Here is a 16320-nt window from a genome sequence, read left to right as displayed (position 1 = left end):
GTAAAGCCACATTTATTCTAACTTAAATATTAAACACGCTTGCTGATAAGCGAGAATTATTACACTTCGGTATATGGTATCCTTTATTTTCTAAAGCATACTAATGATATAAGTATAATAAAACATATTATCTAACATGTTTTAATAAAAAAAAATCGTTACACTTTTTCCATAAAATACCATACTAGAATATTTAAAAATACACTTTGATTCATCAAATTGACTTTTATGTTGATACTCAAAGAAATCATTAGTGTCAGTTATTCAAATAATATTTCAATTCTCAAGTGGTAGAACTTTTGGAGTGAAAGTTAAAACTGATGAAGTTGGCAAACTTATATATATCAGCTATCACAGATATTTTTTAGTTAAATATTTAGTAAAAAGCATAAGCATTTATAAATACTTCTCCCACTTAAAAGAAAAAATAATGATCCAAACCGATGTGGCCAGGCTACTCAATACATTTTTTTACATCAATTTCAGGAATTTGTTCAATCTTAATAGAACTTATCTTTTAAACCTATATTGTTAGAAAATCGTAACAGACTGAATTTAAATTATGAGTAAATATTTCGTAATAATGGTAAACTTTATAAATCTGGCATTTTTTTTCTTTTATATAATGTATATGCATTATCAACACTTTTTACTAACGGTGTATGTGAAAGGAGTTAAATCGATACAAGATAAAGTCAAACCTGATTAACGAATGGCGATATGATTTGATTATAATGAATCATGTCCATGAATGTGCCAATTGTTATTGGTGTCAAGCCAGCCGATTTCCCATTTTCAGTTATTTATTAAGTTTTTAATTTGTAGAGGGTCACCCTAAACACCTTCTAAGAATATAACACACAAGCATTGCTTGAGTGTGCCTTTGCTTGTGCTATTGATTTTGAGTATAGTATTTTAAGTATTGTTGTATAAGAAGAAAATTTACTCTTACACCTGTTTGAAACTGTAAATTGAAGATAATATAAAAATATGAATGTTACATTTTTTTTTGTGAAGAAGCCCTGACCCTTGAAAGAGATTTGGATTTATTCTTATTTGAGGTACGCATAGATTAGTTTATATTCATTGCCGATCTTCCTCTTTATTTGCATTTTCAAAATTGCTGTGCGTTTTGTGTTTGTTTATAGATTATCAGTAAAATAACAATGAAACTGCTCAAAATTTCGTAAAGAAAAGCGAAAAGCTGTGGCGCATATAAATACGATTCTTTTTACTTTTCCATAAAAACTACATTTAAATGTGTTACCTGGTCATTTCTTAACTTTGCATGGCTATATAGTATTCGAATGTATACATTATCTGGCAAAATATAAAATAACTTTCTTTTAACATGCTGTTTCTGTGAAAATGGTGCTGTTACATATGCCCAAACATTTGTATTGTTTGTATAAGGTCTTGTTGGCACCATTATTGCTAGAAGCAAAATGTATGTGCAATTTAATGAAATGTGTATGACCTGTATAATTATTAATGAGTCTTTTTGCGAGCATACTTTTAAAAATCTTCATGAATATACTTTATTCCATTCTATTCTCTTTCTGCCATAAATATCAAATAACTTTCTAGTGACATACTGTTTTAGTGAATGAATGGTGGCCACTCCATTTGGACTGTTTTTATAGGGTCTTCTTAGTATAATTATTGCTAGAAGCAAATTGTATAACCTATATAGTTATTAATGTGATACATGCAAGAAAATCTAAGTTTAATAATAATGAATGGTAATTACATATTAGTGCTATAGCGCACAGTCAGAAATTAATGGAATTTAATGTTCTCTTATAATAACTACTGACTTCTTTAGCTTAAACAGCATATTTGTTAATCATATCTTTAAACATAATTTAATTTTTCTTCACACTTAGACATGATTAGATTAAAAAAATCTAATCTGAATAGCGGTTACAAGGTATATATAGAATATATTTGAAGGAAAATTGTCTGAAACACATTTAATTTTACATTTAAATCTATTGTGTCCTACTCATGTAAAGTAAGATGTAATATTTAAATAAAAGTTGTTGGCTTTATAAAGGTGTATTTTTTAACTGCCATTTTCTAAAACTAAAAGGCTTCATAATACCAAATAATGAAAGGTAACAAAATTATTTACAGGTGTAAAAAATTATCTAAATGATACGAGAGTTTTATGATAGTACAGATGAAGATGACATGGAAAGCCAGTATCAGGTAGAACCTGAATGTCTTGTTTTAACGAGACCTGATCGAGATATGCATAATAGATGCTGTGGTGGTAAAGCATGGTGTATAAGGGTAAGTACTTTGAATTAATTGTTATTGCCTTGAAGAATACTTACCAAAAAATTACACAAATTGATTATAGCTTTAAAACCAGGTCAATAACTGTATTGACATTAATGAATTAATGTTGGGGTTTTGTAGCTATTAAGAATAAATTTAAGTACAGAGTAACAGTTTAAGTTTAGTGTTTCTGTACGACTACAGAAATTTACTGATACAGAGATGAACTACTTTTTCTGTTAATAGTTTAGTCAAACTTTACCCTTTATGGGTCTTCAGAAAAAGATCAGCCTGTGCCTAATACATGTCTGTGACATGATGGTCTCCTTTCGATGTTTTCCATCATACAAAATACATTGGTGCATGAGCAGGATTTCAATACAGTACCTCAAATGGTATGTATTACACCAATAACACTTAATTATTATTTAAAAACCTTATTTTCAGGATATATGTGGCATTATATGTGCCGTGCTGACATGGCTTCTCATCCTATATGCAGAGTTTGTGGTCATGATGGTTATGCTGTTGCCTGGAGTATCAACATACCCCTTCTACAGCTACGCCAACATAATTGTCTTTCAAACTCTAGCTTTCCTCGCTTTTGCCTCACATCTTAGGACCATGTTCACAGATCCTGTAAGTATGTTGTCTATGAGATATTGAAAGCACCTATAAATTATATTCCAATTAAGTGTTCTTTGCATTATACATTTATTATAAATGCAGTAATGTTTTATCCATATTTTATAGCATTCGATTCCTTTGATCATATTTACGTAAATCTATTGTTACGCAGACATTGTGATTTATGATGAGAGAGGCTCGTTTGCATACCAGAAAATTGGAATTTACATAAAGTTACTGTCTGGAGGGCGAAACATTTTTTAGGCTATTTTAGAGCGAGTCCAGTTACCTGGTACAGTTTTCAGGACTGCTTTTACCCTTTTAATGACCTACTCTAAAGTGACATTTCTGAGTGTCGGATAAAGATGTAAGAATACGCGAGAAAGGGACGATCAGAACTTTCTGGATGCGAGAGTGACTTCTAGAACGCCGTACATCCGGACGGGAGTGATAAACGATTGTGATATAGAGCATGAACATTATAGAATTGTGCGATAAGGATAGTAAACAATTTATTCAGTACCACTCTTGCCCAGAAAGTTCTCGAATATCGTTCAAACGGTTCCACGGAGATATTTCTGAAGGTGTTAGTGTCTCCGCACAATTTCGTTCACTCGCCGCTGTCTAGTCACAGTGTTAAGTGTGGTTAATTGAAGTTATGAGTGATAGTATTTTGTGTTAGCATTTTTAACTTTAGCGTAGTTTGTATTTTTATTTTTTGCGCAAATGTCGTTATTTTGAATATTATTAAAATCATTTTTCTATCCGATTCTCGTAACAATATTTTTTTTACATAAATTCATTGCATTTTTACATTGTATAATGCAAATTTTTATCTCTATCGTACAAAAATACCAATTAAAGAATACCAAGAAGAAAGTATGTGATAAAATCTTAGGAAAGGTTTATTTTATCTTTAGCGGATGAAAAATACAGTTTAAAAAGTTATAAAATAAATGAATTCTTACCTTTAATCTATGCTAATTAAGCATATACATTTAACATTCACTCGAACGATAAAGGAAACCGGCTTCCCTACGACCCAAAAACTTGATGGCGTGGTTCAAGCAAGCGGCTGATCACCTACTTAGATTGACTAATGATCATGAAATAGATCCAGACATCTGAGACTGAGACCTAGAAAGCTAGCGCCACTAATTTATTTTATTTTAACTATAAAAAAAAATTAAGTAATAATATAAATAACTGAATAGAAATATGTGTCAAGTAAACAATAAATAAGATTTATTATTCCCTTTTGTGGAACTAGTGAGCATGCGGGCATTCTGGAAGTACGTGTGTCCATGGGCTGTGTCACTTAACATAAGGTGCCGTGCCCGTCGCCACCTGCGCATAAAACAATCTGCTAATTAATAATTTAATACTTCTGTCTGACAAAACTTTTGCAGACGTTGTTAACACACATACACCGTATTACTTAGTTATTTTTTTTTTCCTTTCGTAAATGTTTCAAACTTTTTGTATATATTATGTATGCCATTTATCGCTATCTTTATCATAATTGATATTTGTTCTATATAACTTAAGTTAGCCGTAAAAGTGCAAAAGAAAGAAATTAAAACAATGCCATTTCTCAGCCCATCTCAGTGCAGTGTGAAGTCAGCGCTTGTGTGATTACTTGATGATAATTTATTAAAAAAAGTTTACCATTGCATTGGTTCATAGTGATTAATTAAATTATATATATTTAATATTAATTAAAAATCTATTCAATGGCTTAGTGTTCAGCCATATTAACACAGTCTAGTGTCGAGAATTTAAAAAAAGTTGTAGAACATATATCTTTTACTAAAGTGGATCTGAACTACAACATAATATTAACAAATTGCAGGGTGCAGTACCAAAAGGCAACGCGACGAAGGAGATGATAAAACAAATGAGCTTCCGCGAGGGCCAGGTTATATTTAAATGCACCAAGTGCTGCAGTATCAAGCCGGAGAGGGCTCACCACTGCTCCGTGTGTCAGAGGTGCATCAGGAAGATGGACCATCATTGCCCCTGGGTGAATAACTGCGTTGGAGAGAACAATCAAAAGTATTTTGTGTTATTTACTGTGAGTATATACCAGTATATTCTCATGAATTATTAATAGACTAAAACTTTTATTTAATTTCTTAACAACAACAATTCAATTAAATCAACAAAATAACGACAAACAACTGTCGACAACAATAACTATCCTACTTAAAGTACTAAGAGAAACTGTTTTTATAGTTAGAACTGAAACTCTACTGCAAATATTATTATGAAATATATAAAAACCGGAATAGTATGAACTGACTTGAAATACACAATATTTGTTAAAGATAAAAAAAAAAAATTTTGACCTGTAGCACAATTTAACCACAGACTTTTAACTTTTAACAGATAATAGAAATTCCTTTACTTAATTTTACCACAGACTATCATAAGATCAGATTAACAGATAATAGAAATTAGTTTACACAATTTTTATCACAGACTGTATCAAGATATTGGCAGATTTTACTAACAGATACATTGCGTCATAACTTACAGTTTTACATCGCAGCGATCTCAATTCACTCTTTGACGCTATCAGTTTATCAATTTGTGACGTGTATCCGTCACGAATGGCGTGACTGTAGCACATATTCGCCGCCGGCCACAGTTGTATTGCTGTTATTTCTCATCGCCGAGGCACTGTTATTTGCAATATTCACCGCTGTCATGCTGGGAACACAATTGCACGCTATTTGGAATGATGAAACGGTAAGTTTTTTTTATAGAACAGTGATAAGATAACGCCCATGGACAATGCCAAAAGGGTCGTGCGTGGTCGGCCGAAATTGGTACGTTCTTGGGACTAAGCCGAACTGATTGACGATTTCTTGGATTGGATGACGAATACAGCTGATGGTTCATAGTGATGAAAAAGTGCCCTCAAAAACTCTGCTCTGCTTAGAATTTTAGTTTTTTTTTTTTTTTTAAAGTGATGCTGTAACTAAATCGTGGACCAAGTTTTCATTTCAATTTATAGACAAGTAGATCAGCCTTTTGTGCCTGATCATCGATTCTTAGCCGTAATACATTCCGGTTTCCTAACGATGCAGTGCTTTACCGTGCGACCGAGTTCTTTGACATATATAATCGTACGTCAAATAATAATATAAGTATATAATTTTTGAAGGTTTTTTATAAAAATATTCTTGAATGCTCCCTAAAGTAGGGGGCTGGTGTGCTGAGTGTCCTCCTGTCGTGCTTTTTTGTTTCGTTTCTTTTTAACACTCGCTCGTTCGGTGAAGTGAGAGAATCTATGGTCAGGCACAGAAGGCTGATCACCTACTTGGATATTAAAAAAAAATCACGAATTGTATTGTAGCGTGACTTGTTTTTTTTTGTATGCTATAAATATGATGTATGTAATTATAGGGTATCGAACAATTAAAGAAGGAACAAGCCCGTTGGATACGCAAATCTCGGTGGAAGAGTATACAATCGGTATTTGGTCGTTTTTCTATTCTTTGGTTTTCACCGTTCACGCAACCTTCACCAAAGACAAAACTAGAGAGTTATTTGTATAGCGTTTAACGTCTATGGGTACAGAAACGAGACAGCGTACTGACATATGTCAGAACCGTTTGGATTTTGACATCTGACAAGCGCTTAGTCTCGACTCTTGTCGCCCTAAGCGGCCTTTAGCGTAACAATGCCGGATTTACAGACACATAAGCACAGACTCATATAAGTAGACATATACACAGTTTTTAACAAACATGATTTATTTTTTGTTTGCTACATTTATAAATATTTTGACATACAAAAGAGGTTGACTGAAAGTTTGTACTTGAAGAAAACGATGCCTTTGTTGAGATTGTATTTGTCTGTGATTATGTTCTTTGAATGGTGAGGCCTAAATAGTCATCAACAGTGAAATAGTAGAAAATATGCGTAATCGTATTCATAAATGTATTACAAGCCATGTTTTGTCTTTGTCATTATTTTGTATTTCGAAGAAAATGAAAGAGACAATACACTTTAACACAGTGCAGACTCAAATACACTTCGCTTATTTTGTCAATGTTTTTATCAGCACGGTGTTTTAGTCAAATCGGTTATAAGACTGATTATAAGGTTTTATTAAATCGTAGATACAGAGATAATACATATTTAGTGACAATTGACACCATGACATGCATTCAAATACAGATACTAAGTAATAAAGCTTATAGTACGTTTATGAATGATATCTTTTTTCCGAAGCTTAGTATTCAAATTTTATGAAATTTAAATTTGGAACATTCATTTTGGTCATAGTTATTTCTGACATTAAGAATTGACATATGCTTTGCCTTATGTCAGTTATGCCCAAAATGTAATGTTACCATTAAGATTAATTGTATATATTATATAATGTAGATTACTTCATAGTACATATTTAAAGTATGATTTATGTACATTTTAAGGGCTATTTTATTAACTTATTGGGTTCTACTAAAGTGGTTATATCAGTGTATAAGCAATACTACTTAATTAACGGGATTACCGGATTAGTGGCCTATCAATTATTTTAAATAAACTAAATTTCACTTGATCATTACGTATTCCAGTCAAAATAAGGCAATATAGTAAATTTTATAAAGGCCTTCATGGCTAAAAGGTTGAACTGATCTTGAAATACTCCAATTATGGTAATAAATGTTAGAATATAAAACAAAATACGTTCCATTTCGTTTGATTGTCCGTGATTCGACTGTGATGAGAAAGCGCAACATTTGGAGTAATTAGAGTGTGTGCCGGAAATTAGAGGCTGGCTCTTTGAGGGAAACCATTAGTCGGTGTCCATCCTAACGCAGTGGGTGGTACAGTCGCATAGAAACGTACCACGGCAATAGATAGTTGCATAGCACCGAACAGGGCATGGAGCTGATGAGGTGACGTGAGCATGAGTTGGATAGGAGCCGTTCCGCTCGAATCTATTGATGTACATACGTAGGATAGCGTTTAACGCATCAGCAGATGCGATTTGCTGGGCGTATATTTCCGCTGTCTTGACTTGTTGCATTAAACTCCGAGTACAGGGATCACGTCCTGTGGGAGTGTGGCTGTACGGTCGGGAGAGGATAGAGATCCATGTTGGACCATATTGAGATGGGTTAGCCGGGAACGGTTTACTGCAGGAATGCCGTGTATAGTATTTACACACGTGTCTGGCATCGCGTAAAGATCGAGATAAACGAGTGAACGAGAATGGCACTGGATGATGACCCTCGATGTAGACCATCGACAATGAGGACTGTGTTCTTGTGTTATCCACAGCGCATCTCTCGATGGAGACAGTAGACAGGGGACAGTGCGTGTGTGGCGTTTGTAACTAAATGCACAGACAAGGCATAGAACGAACATAGATTTACCTGCGTATATGTCATTGATTCGATAGGAACTCTGTTTTATATGACCGCGAGGTCGAAAGGACCATGGGACTGTAAAGTATTGCTGACCGTGATTGGACTAAAGAATTTGACCAATCACAGTCAAACGAGCCGTCGCGTTTTATTTTAAATTATTTATGACGTTTTGTCTTGTATTATTTATAAATTAAATTAATTAAAAATAATAATGACTAAAGCTTAGATATAAAATCTTTTTGTAGTGAATTTGAATTTCGGTATTTTTATATGGCTTTAAATGTCGCACACAAAATGTGAAATCATATTTCGTTAATATTTAAACTAGAACAAATACGATCTCATAGTTTTTTTTTTAATTACATTAAATTTCAATATATTATAAATCATGTATTAATTTTAAATGATATAAAATTTAAAACAAATAACAGCACCCTTTTCTAAGTCGTAGAATTTCCATTGGAAAGTGTCGCGTGTTGTAATTATGCTCATTACACATATGTTTGTTTAATCTTTATATAAAGTCTTATATTACCGTGTGCCTACATTACACTTTAGTAGTAATGTATTCCGTTGTGTAGGGAATCCGTGCCTTTCAAAGGTTTCACAAGTTATCATAGATTAAGTAGTTTGTTATCAAAAGAAGTTTCATACGCCAATAAATATATCAAATAAATATTATATAAAATGATAGTATCCTATTGGAGTAGGATGCTTAATGTAACGTCTTTTGATTGCTAGTCTCGTCTTGACACTTGTCTAACAAAATCTGACATCCGTTGAGTAAAAAGCAATAACAGGCAAAGAAAATTGTTGATGTTTATAATTCTACTTCTACTTTTATACAGATAAACACATATACTTAAATAGAAAACTTGAAAGGTTTCTGTCGCAATTTGATAAAATTACCAATTAAGAAATAATATAAATTTTAAATAGGTTTGGTTGACAGTTTGTACAGTTAAAAGTCCCGAGTATATATATCTTTAGAAGCGATTTTAGGAGCTTACACCGGAATAAGTCTCATCTCAACTTGAAAAGGTTTATTTTCTATACAAGCACGTTAAGACGAGGAATCTTGTACTGCTTTGATTTGTAATAGCCATCCACAATGATAGGTTTCTTTGTTGGCAAGTAACTGTCGTGTTCCTTGCCAAATGAGTGCGTTGTCTATGACTTGAAATGTTGTCATCTCGATAATTTCATATTGTTGATGCGAAACTTTAAGAATCTTTCTTGAACTTTCTTACCGTTTCTAACTTTCTTAAGTTCCTTTAAGTTTAATAAATGTGTTGATAAAGATATTTTTGGGTCACTTTTCTATATTTTTAATGGTGATAAAGTATTATTTGATAATAAAAATAGGTTAACGGTTAATGGTTATAGTGACTTAGACTTTTAAAAGCCTCTTCGGATAATTGAATAGAATTTTATCAACTACAACCTGTGCCTCACACTTTCACAGAACGCTGATCGTCAAGTTATATAGGCTAGCATGTTATATAGGGTAGGTAGCTCAGGTTTAAGAGATCACCCAACAACTTTTAATGCTACTAAAACTTGTACTTTTAGGTTATACTTCCGCATAAGACTTACAAAGGCATTACATGAAACAGATCGTACATACGAGAATTTATAATGAGTGGTTTTATTATGCTCTTAATACAATTTAGGCCAATTTTAACAATAGCATCAGCGATTTCAACTGACGGCAACAGTTCTAGATTATTTCTATAATAATTGTCAATCTGATAACTACGGGTCTGGCGCACATTCGCCTATTATATTTAACTTCGTTGCAATAAATATTTTATAAATGGTTAGCTTTTAATTGGCAATAAAGTGAATAAATTACGCTTGTGACTGGTTGATGTATAGTGTATAGTTTCGCTTAACGATTTCGAAATTTAGGCTTTGTATACAATTTTTTCGTCTTAAAAATGTTAATATATTCTATAAGGAATTGAATATTATTCGTTAAGTGCTAATATGACAAGGGAGTTTTCTGTTGTATTCGAGTTTTTGGACAATTTACGCAAGGTGATTTGTGATTTACACAAGAATGTCGCTCGTGTTCCCTCCCATAATGTCTTGTGCTTCATAAGCATTACCTAATTCAGCAATGATTGAGGTTAAATTTTATGTATATATTTTTCCTTCACCGTTAGAGTGGAGAGTGCTTAGTTTGAACCCGTTAACTCTTAATCCTATCGTACCCTCAGAGCGTCAATCTTAGTACTTCGAATTGTACTGGCAGCAAAAAATACAGTCGACATATAGATAACGTTGTTATAGATAATTGAAGACGAGATACCTGAATGCGGCAGTAGAAAATATATTAAAATATTACGCGCACTGTACGCAGAGACCTCATAAACTTTCAGCGATATTAAGTCACAAAAGAGTATATAAGGAACCACAATTAATGCCTCTTGACCAAATTCTGTCGCTTTTACAACATTTAGAATAAGCATACAAAATAAGCTTATTTATACCTATTATATTTTGTAAAGAGTTTTATAATTTTATCTATTTGTTGATGTTACTTAATATTTCATCATATTATTTTAGTAAAAATATATATTTTCATAATTCATGTTGTTTTTGAAGAATTGTTGTTTTTTTTATATAAATTTGATGCGGTATTTTTATCTTGGGGATACGAATTGTACATTCCACGCCTATTTTAATATTCAAATTATTATTTTACAATTAACGCGGAATTGGGCTACAATCGTAATGATTGATGGCAGCAGGTATCCTACACTGAAATCCCGATACACGAATGACAAGCCGTCTTTTTACGTTGGAATGAAATGGGTTATCTGGAAAAGGGTTTTTTATTTTTAAATATTTTTTTTAATGAATGTAAAATATAAAATAACCTGTACTTTTATTAAGCTATGTAATGTGACGCATTGCGGGTTTCACGAAAAGTACAAATTATTCGAGGGGATTTCATACAATCTATTTTCGAAACTGCTCTTTGACACCAGTCCTCAGTTAATTATTTTAATTAGATGTAGGTGCTCAATGTTGCAAATAGGTATTTGACTTAGCATCTCATATTTACACCCTTTACTGATAAATATATCTCACTTGTTTCTACTTATAATACGCGCTTTAATGAGTAAGAGGGGTTATAGGAATTAATTTGTAGGCATTTTTCATTGAATATGGTTTCGAAGCTTTTAAATGATAGAAATGTAAAATCGTAGTATAATGGGGTAATGTTATCGATTGGTTAAATCCCATTCCAATAATTAACTAACGGTTTGTTAACGTTAGAGGAATGCGGTTATGCAACGCACCTACAAATTTTGATTATCTGTTTCATTAGACACATCTAAAAAATATTTTCTAATCTAATTAAGATTTTCGAGACCTATTAAATCTGAGAAAATGTAATGTTGTTTTATTTACTAACACCTGTAGACTCCTTAAATTATTCAGCCTTCTATTGTAGATATATTATATATATATTAATATATTAGTGAAGTAGCCTGCCTGAAGCCTGAAGCCTGCGTAGAAAAAATAACAAATGTACGAGCAGGTATGGAATGTTTTGTCTCTATCTCTCGTGGTACAACGAGACGAAACATACATGGCATCTACAGTAAAGGTATATTTTATTGATGCCATGAGCTCAAGAAAATCTAGTCGAGATGCTGATGTAGTTTTTTTCGTACCATCCACCATATAACTAAGGTATGTTTTTTAGAATCTCTTATTCTGTCATAGTTTGACAATTGACGGCCAAACGGTCCAATTTTGATTCAATCGCCCTGTCATGTCACGAACTTTTACACAGATTGAATAAAATGTGTTTCATACAAAATGAATGTTATGTGGAAACATAAACGGGCTGGTTCATTCGACGTCATGGTATGAATAAGAGATCTCAGTTGTAGGTTGTCAATAGGCTCGCAGTAAGAGCTCATGGTAGGCCCTCTGGTAATCTGCATCCAAATACTTAAGCTAGATCCCTATTACTCGTTTCAGTATAGTATACCTGTTTCATTAGTGAGTTTTGGGAAACGTAGGTGATTGGTATAAGAAATCAAATTCAACCATCCATTACTATATCGATAAAATAATACAACGTTTTAAGCGTAATGGCATTTCTTTCTCTATTTAAAGGCACTCTACTATTATTAAATAATACTACTATTTAAAGAAGCTCATTTTTCCATATAAACAAATTGAGGTAAAATGAGTCAATAAATGTATCATCCTTGCAAATTCATTCAAATTGTATATCGGTGTAAACACGTGCTAGCGTGCTAGTTCTGTGGGATTAAAAGAATACCTACAACCGGGACGTAAATATTATAGCTAAGTTCACTTATATCGAAATCATAACAATTTAAAATTAATGGGAAACGATTGTTTACTTTTTATATGTTTAGAAGTGTCGTATAAATAGATAAATAAATGTTAACTATACATAGTGTGTGCCGTGTAGCTTATGTTAAATGTATCTTTGTATTAAATTCAATAGGTTCACGTTTACTTAAATTGGATTAACTCACTTTATCTAACTTAATGTAACAACCATACGTAGATCATATGATTTTGTGATCAAACGGCGCGCAACAAGCTATGAAGTAGAGCTGTCAGCGACATCAAAGAGTTTTGTGCATTGTTCAAAATTTGTTATAATAGTATAACCTATCACAACAAATGATATATGTTACACGTACGACGATTATATATATTATTATTTTATGTCGTACGGACCTTGTTTAATAAAACGTCTACAATAAAATCAAATACAATATTATGGTAAGAAACTTACCGCTGTTACCGATAAGATTTTTACTTTTCTTTGTGGCATTTCACTTTAACAGTTAACTTTTAGTGATGTAAACAAAATTGTATTTGTTAGCAAATATTTGTACTTATAGTTAATTGGTGTTTCTACCGCAAAGTTCATAAGCTACTATCACTATTATCACATCACTTATTAATACTGGGGTTCACATATTGGGTTTTTACAAATCACATCTTTATTCGTAAGACTTAAGAGTAATACACGCGCATAAGGGACCTGCGCGTGGACAAATTACATAACCAATTTCGGTCACAGCGACAATTCGACTGAGAGGTCAAAAGGTAAGTACTAAGTAGAGCAGGGCAGGGGATATATAGATATTTCCTTACTTTTGTCGCAATTCCGTTACACAAAAGTCAACGTTACACAAAAAGGTAAAAAACATTAATGTGACCGAATTAATTCCACCAGACCACCACAGAGCAGATTCAATTAAATGTTTAACATCGTTGAGCAGTTCTGCGTTATCATTTTAATATGATTACATACGAAACACATTGTATAATAATAATAATAGTAGTATGAATGTTACTAAGTACTAACATACATTTTATAAAGGATTATTACACCCCTCAACGCCAAACGAATTTGTATGAAAATTGTCACGTGATAAAGTGTGAGTTTATATGAGAAATTTTGTCGAAAGCCCCTGGTCGAGTGTGGGATTCTCAAAAGTCTCGTGGTTAAAGAAACCAATAGCCAGGCTCTTCGAAAAGAACAGAAGTCATAACTAAAACTGAAGCAGCATCAATTTAAACCTTGTAAATTGTTGTCCTCCGTATAAACCAGTAAGGATACACGAGATATTAATGAGAACGTAAAACTTAAAATTGCTATAAACTTAAAAGTAGGCGCTTATAAATCTATACTGTTTTAAGTAGTACTTTGAAATGTAAGTTGAAGAAATTTTTATTGATCTTAGGTACTAAGTCTTCTAGGATCGTCAGAGTAAATCTCTGATAATCTGAAAACCATTGGGCTGATTAAATTTTTAGTTAATTTTAATGGTCTACCCTAGGCAAATATATTATATTATTCGTATCATAAGAACAGGACCTGTAGAACTTTTAAGAGCAATACTGATGCCGAGGTTTGTGTATGCAAGATCGATGTAGTTCTCTCAAAATCAAGTTGTTGCTCCACTCTGCTCCATCCTCTCTTCGTCTTCAGGTTTCCAGAGCAAGGTCCTTTTAAAACAATGTTATGCACAAATAAAACTTCGAGACACTATCACTAATATTGGAATGGTCTCACGATATGTTATGGTATATTGTGACATATATGTTGCTTATAGATAACTAGAGTATGGAGAATGGATTTTGATGAATAATTATTATTAAATAGCAGCACAATTCTATTAATATTACTATAGACTGTCACTTGCTATAGATAAAGTAGAGTTTGAGTTCTTATGTAACATGTCTATAAATGGATTAGCAAGTTTACGATTCCATCTAAAAACGTAAAGCAGTTGAGTACAATTTACTAACTGAATATGATGTTTTCTATGGCATCTTTAGCAAGTGTAGTCTATGTTTTATAGCGAATAGTAAATTCCCCACTGCGGTGACTTAATAAGTGGCCACTCGAGTAAGGGAAAGTATTGGCGAGCCTTCGCTTGTAGCGTCCGCGTCGTCCAAGGTGACCAACATTACCTAATCGTTGTCTACATCATGAAGGTACGTCATACGCTTTTTATTGATATGAAGAATGTATTTTATATAAAGTTAACTATCGAATATTAATGTACACTTGTTAACGTAATGAATATACAGGTTTAAAGAACTCGCAAACAGCAAGGTTTGGAAATAAATTTCAAACTTGAATGTATAAATGTGGCGGTGACGTAATTTTGCGTTTATAAATAAGCAGTTTCTACGTCTTTATGTATATAATGTTACTGTACGTGTGTATGTCACTGAACTCCTCTTAAACGGCTGAACCGATTTGAATGTTTTTTTTTGTACTATTTCTGTCGTTTGGGTGGCACCCTAGAAAGTTTAGATTCACAAATCAGCCCGGCAGATGGCGCTGCAGTTAGACTGCCATACTTTGTTTATTATCCCAATTACTTGGGATAACATACAGGACAACGTCTGTCTGGTCCGCTAGTTCATTATGTATGTATGTATTACATACTTGGTTCGAAAATTCGTTAGAAGTCGCAGCGAAATGTAAATCAAACCCGCGTTTTGTTACACGCGTAATCAAACGACATATATATTTTTTCTTTTCGCCTTACAATTTAAATTTCTTTAAGAACTCCCTAACCGTGGAGTGATTGACAGGAAGTCCAGTATTAAAAGTCTTCCGAGTGAACATTAAAGAACAGACTACATAATTTCCCAGGTCAATTTTTACCTATATAAGAGGTTCTTTTAATACATTATTTGCAGGTGCTGAGTGTGTTGTGTGTTTTCGCTGTGATATCGCAATGCGTATGCGCACCCTACGATCCTGAGGATGAGGTATTAAAGACGGTGGTGCCTTCGAACGGGCAATTCGAGGCTTTCTACCCAAGAGTAGCGCACGGCGTGCCGAACGGGTCATCGCGTCCTGCGCATGGTCACGGAAGCTTCTACAAACACCGTAACCCTGCATTGGTAGATGTTAAAAACGCTGCCGCTTACGGCTTCCGATTCGATGGTGGTAGAAGATTTAATTTCGATGACGAATAAACATCTATTTTTTAAATAAATGATTTTTTGTGTGCTGTATATTGTTTTGTTAAATCTAAAGATAACTCGCAATCAAGATAAATCTAATGATTCAGAAATACATGAATGGGAAGCTGTCCAGCTTCCTTGGCTGTTAAATACATTAAAAAGCTCTTAAATACATGTCTCTGTCTACTGCGTCTAGTGCAGTGATTTATTTATTAAGAAAAACATTACAGCTTACTTAACTATAATACAAAAAAAATATTAAATCGAAACGCTACCGTATTACAGACATACAGACTTAACAATAACATGAAAGAGAAAGAATGCTTGTAGGGTGTGGGTGTGTATTTGTGTGTGTATGTAACAGAGGCCTGTGTGTTAAAATTGTATTGATTTAGTGACATTAAAATGTTGTGAATTATTTATTTATTAACACAAAAATAACAATAAAAACTAGCGTACTCTCTGGCTTAGCGCTTACGCTGTCTGACTTCTGACTAGATAATAGTTGAGTACTTTAGACTAC

At 33.0% G+C, this 16320-nt stretch overlaps 2 protein-coding genes across 2 annotated transcripts; both read left to right on the top strand.

Moving 5' to 3' along the window:
• Nucleotides 1-752: 752 nt before the first annotated feature.
• On the top strand, nucleotides 753-11690 carry LOC123719031 (palmitoyltransferase ZDHHC3). The gene is made up of 6 exons (XM_045676119.1): nucleotides 753-1061; nucleotides 2137-2295; nucleotides 2731-2922; nucleotides 4763-4984; nucleotides 5449-5661; nucleotides 6322-11690. Exons 2-6 carry the CDS (start codon nucleotides 2155-2157, stop codon nucleotides 6478-6480), a joined length of 927 nt encoding a protein of 308 aa, XP_045532075.1. The 5' UTR covers nucleotides 753-1061; nucleotides 2137-2154; the 3' UTR covers nucleotides 6481-11690.
• A 2965-nt stretch (nucleotides 11691-14655) lies between these two features.
• LOC123719033 lies at nucleotides 14656-15848 on the top strand. The gene is made up of 2 exons (XM_045676122.1): nucleotides 14656-14810; nucleotides 15528-15848. Exons 1-2 carry the CDS (start codon nucleotides 14805-14807, stop codon nucleotides 15807-15809), a joined length of 288 nt encoding a protein of 95 aa, XP_045532078.1. The 5' UTR covers nucleotides 14656-14804; the 3' UTR covers nucleotides 15810-15848.
• Nucleotides 15849-16320: the final 472 nt, after the last annotated feature.

This window comes from Pieris brassicae, chromosome Z (genome assembly GCF_905147105.1).
Source record: "Pieris brassicae chromosome Z, ilPieBrab1.1, whole genome shotgun sequence".
Classification (NCBI taxonomy): domain Eukaryota; kingdom Metazoa; phylum Arthropoda; class Insecta; order Lepidoptera; family Pieridae; genus Pieris; species Pieris brassicae.
This window is presented reverse-complemented; position numbering and strand designations above follow the sequence as displayed.